The sequence below is a fragment of the Benincasa hispida genome, chromosome 8 (assembly GCF_027475165.1).
Source record: "Benincasa hispida cultivar pf3 chromosome 8, pf3_genome.v1.1, whole genome shotgun sequence".
Taxonomy (NCBI): Eukaryota; Viridiplantae; Streptophyta; class Magnoliopsida; order Cucurbitales; family Cucurbitaceae; genus Benincasa; species Benincasa hispida.
The window spans coordinates 58,324,980-58,329,174 of NC_143485.1; the positions used below are offsets into that span (position 1 = coordinate 58,324,980).

Here is a 4,195-nt window from a genome sequence, read left to right on the forward strand (position 1 = left end):
TGAGTCTAACATGGCATGCCTCATAAATACAACAAATATAAACGAATGTAAAGAGCCAGAGTCAAACAAAACTAAAGCATGGTGCCCCAAAATGGGAACTGTACTTGTCACCACTGTGTCTGACTTCTCGGCCTCACGCCGAGTGGTAGAAAACACCCTACCCTGATGTTGCTGACGACTCGGGCCTCCCTGAAACAAACTTACGGGCTGGCCCCTATGTTCAGGCGCATTCCTCCTCAGACATCTATCTGACATATGCCCCTTCTGGCCACATCAAAAACAGATCCCAGAGCCGACTAGAACACATCTCCAGTGTCGGTTACCACAAGTGGTACATATCGACCTATCCTCCCTGCCAATCACAACTTGGGAACCCTACTGTCCCCACTAACGTGGAGCATTCACTATGTTCTGGTTCCTCTGTTGATGCTCAGGAGCCCTGGGCTCAGCCATCCTTTTCTGACCTATAGAGGTCTTAATCCCGATCGATCTCCTGTATTCCTCTCCCACCTTGGAATCAACATCAATCCTCACGGCAGCCCGTAGTGTCGCAGCATACGTCTTGAGGTCCAAGGCATGCACCATCCCTTGCAGTCCGCTCCTTAGGCCCGGGATAAATCTCTCTATCCTCGCTGCCTCGGTGGCTACTAGTTTAGGAGTAAAGAGAGACAGCTTATCAAATTCCTGCTCATACTCCTCCACCGACATAAGTCCCTGCATCAAGTTCAAGAATTCTGCCTGTTTGTTGTATCGGGTGTTGGCCGAAAAGTACTTCTCATAAAAGCGCTCCTTAAACTCCTCCCAGGTTGCAAGTTCACCACCAATATCAATCATCTTTTCTGCTGAACGCCACCAGATTTTCATGTTACCAATCAACATGAAGACTGCGCATTGAAGGTTGTGCTCTTCCGGGCATCTCATAAAATGGAATATTGTCTCAATAGATGACAACCACATCTTTACTTTGGTGGGGTCCCCCAACGATCCATCAAAAGGGCGAGGGTTATACTTCTGGAAATCCCTCAGATGTTTAGCCTCAAGATATAGGCCCTGCATGTCTCTATCCTGCGGTCGATTGTGTTGTAATTGCTTGGGTGGCACGGTTCCTTCTAAGCCTAGGTCTGGGCAGTCTGACCTGCCATCATGCTACGAATCAGCTCCTGCAGCTTTCCCATTAGAGAGGATGCAACAGCTTCACTAATTCTATCTTCCATTGTCTTTTCATCAATTTGGGTCACAGGCGAATTTGGAGCTGCCGGAACAGTCTGGCTTCTCTCAGCTCCCTCTGTTTGCATTTCTTCTTTAATTGTCTTTCTTGTTCTAGGTTTAGGTGTCATGTCCTATCATAAATTCATACGTTAACTAGCTATTTCTGGGTCTCTCTCAGAAATCAAGCATTTAAAACACTACATCACTATTCTCATATATGCATTGAAACTTTCATTAGTAGGATGTACCTGGCGATGACGAGGGATCCGTTACTGGGCCACAGGGACTATCTAGACTTACGTAGTAAGTCAGTCTATAAAACCCAAAACATGGGCTCTGATACCAACTATAATGACTCGAGCCCCTAGGACTTAAGTTAGGCCGTTACTAAATACATGCATGCATGGAACTCAAAATGACACTCGGTTATGGCGAAATAAATGCTAATTAAAAAAGGTAAGTTCAAAAGAGTTTCATTAAATTCAAATACTAAAACAATAGTAAGGTACCCATAAATCATAAACGATAATAAATAAGTATGAAAAATGATTCTTAAAAGTAAGTTTTAAACATCAAAACTAAAAGTTAAGAGAAACATGAAAAGAACTCTAAATCTCATAAGTGGAAGTGTAAAAAACTAGCCCAGTGACTCAATCACGAATTCCACTTGTCCATCACCAGTGCATCTCATATTTTATTTCCTTCCTATTTTCCTTCATTGTTATTATTATATTTTTTTTCCATTCTCTTCCTTTCCATTTTTAAAACAATAATTCTTGCCCTTGATTTCCAACACTAAACTCCGGAATTAATTTCCAAAATTAGTTTTCACTTAAATGATTTAAATTCCAACTATTGCACTTAAATGTCCAAAAATTTAAAAAATGTCCTTAATTAGTAAAAATTTATTGAAATTACATTATTACTAAAAAAAATATACAGAATGTTACACTTAGTTGGAGGGGACGTCTACAAGGTTGGGTCCCTCCTCGAAACAGAAGAGTTTTTTGTTTTGAGAGAGCAATAATCTAGAACCATTAGGGGATTTTTCTTTGAGAGAGAGGTCTTACTAAAAAAATCAAGATGTTGTATGTTATCAATCAAACGTGGGAAGAAGAGGCCCTTGATTATCTCTACCCCACTCCATGTTTCAACGAGAGATTGGGGGAGGGGTGGTTATCAAATAACTCCCCTACTAAAAACCAATTTTAAATTAAAAAATACCTTTAATAAAATTTAGTGTGTATATATATATATATATACACGTACATAATTTACCATATATCATATATATTAAAACTTATGTTATATCAAATATAACACTTATAACCTATAGTTTATATTATATGTGTGTTTATATTATATCACATATAATATAACCTTTGGTTTAATATTCTCTCATTTAGGCTATAGAAGTTAATATCAATCACATTCATCTAATTAATATTTGAATCGCATACAAATATTTATTTCTCTTAAATAAAACTTTATATTAAAATGCATGATATGCATTATATTAATTATATCTCATACAATTAATTTTATATTAATTATATCTTATATCATTAATTTCCTTTATTAATTAGAACAATTTCAAATTAATCCAAAATCAATCCAATTCTCATTAATCTCAATTGAATTAACGAGGGGACCTTGTGGACCTATAGATTGAAACTCAAAAGGTACTCGATTAATTAATTAAACTCTTTAATTAAATTAATCAACTTCCACTATAGATATATTTTTGTATCCATTAGATATAACCAATCAACGGTGCATTGACCCTTCAAAAATTTCTCGTAAGTACATCTGAGCCAAAATTACTGTTTTGTCCATGTAGTTACATCTAACTCATTAAGTATAACTGATTCCTAATGAACAATAAGTTATAGTTCAACTATAACCAAACCCCTCTTGGTCCAGGAGATGGTGTGACGCCACATTGTTCAAGCCTCAAAATCAGCCCTTAAGGGAGAAATTTTTCTTCCTACTCTAACTATAGAGAATGAGTGAATTCTTTCTTGTGTAGCTGCATTCCCAGCTCCCCAATCAGACGAATCTCCAACATGATAGGCATATTGAGTTAAAAAAATTGGCCACTCTCACCCATGTAGATCAAAGGCATGCTTTCATAAGTTCATAACTCATTCAGGATTCAGGCCAAGTCACAATGGTCATCTTGGTGAAATGTAAGTCTCTTCTAGCAACGATGTTATATAGAGAGACTATTCATTTCATAGTTCAATATTATAGAAACTCTTTGTATAGAATACCCCTGCTTACATGTCTCCACATGAATGATTAGGATCAGATCATTTGTAGCACTTTACAACAATTGTAACAACTACAAAGCGAGTCGTATTCGTAGTGTGACTAGGATAAGGTACCCAACCTTATCTATATACTACAGACCATTTAGGTTATCACTTAAACATGATCCACCTGTATGTCTCCACATACATGTTTAAGTTTCATAAAATAACTTTGGATCTTAGTTTATTGGATTGAATTAATGTAGTCTAAATGTTAATAAAATACCTTTTATTTTATTACATATGTGATTTGTATTTACAAACTGCAAGACATATGAGATTTAGAACATCAACTCCAATAGTTATATCACATATAACATATAACCTATAGTTTATATTATATCACAGATAATACAACCTATAATTTATTAATCTCTCAATTAATATGAATCACATTTATATTAATTTTAACCTATAGTTTTTATATGAATCAGATATTTATTTCTCTCATTAAAACTGTATTTTATAACGTATTATATACATTATATTAATTATATCTTACATAATTAATTCATTTTAACTAATTTAAACAACTCAAATCAATCTAAATTTAATTCGATTGTTAATAATCCTTAAAGAGCTAACAAAGGGACCTTATAGACCTATAGGTTGAAGCTCCAATGATACTTGATTAATTAATTAAGCTCTTTAATTAAATTCATCAACCTTCATTA

At 35.4% G+C, this 4,195-nt stretch overlaps 1 protein-coding gene across 1 annotated transcript; it reads right to left on the minus strand.

Moving 5' to 3' along the window:
* Positions 1-387: 387 nt before the first annotated feature.
* On the minus strand, positions 388-1,056 carry LOC120084143 (uncharacterized). Its single transcript, XM_039040042.2, has one exon. The coding sequence runs from the start codon at positions 1,054-1,056 to the stop codon at positions 388-390; it is 669 nt and encodes a 222-aa protein (XP_038895970.2).
* Positions 1,057-4,195: the final 3,139 nt, after the last annotated feature.

Coding starts and splice junctions, on each gene's coding strand:
- LOC120084143 (XM_039040042.2), bottom strand. CDS start 1,056: ATGCAGGGCCTATATCTTGAGGCTAAACATCTGAGGGATTTCCAGAAG.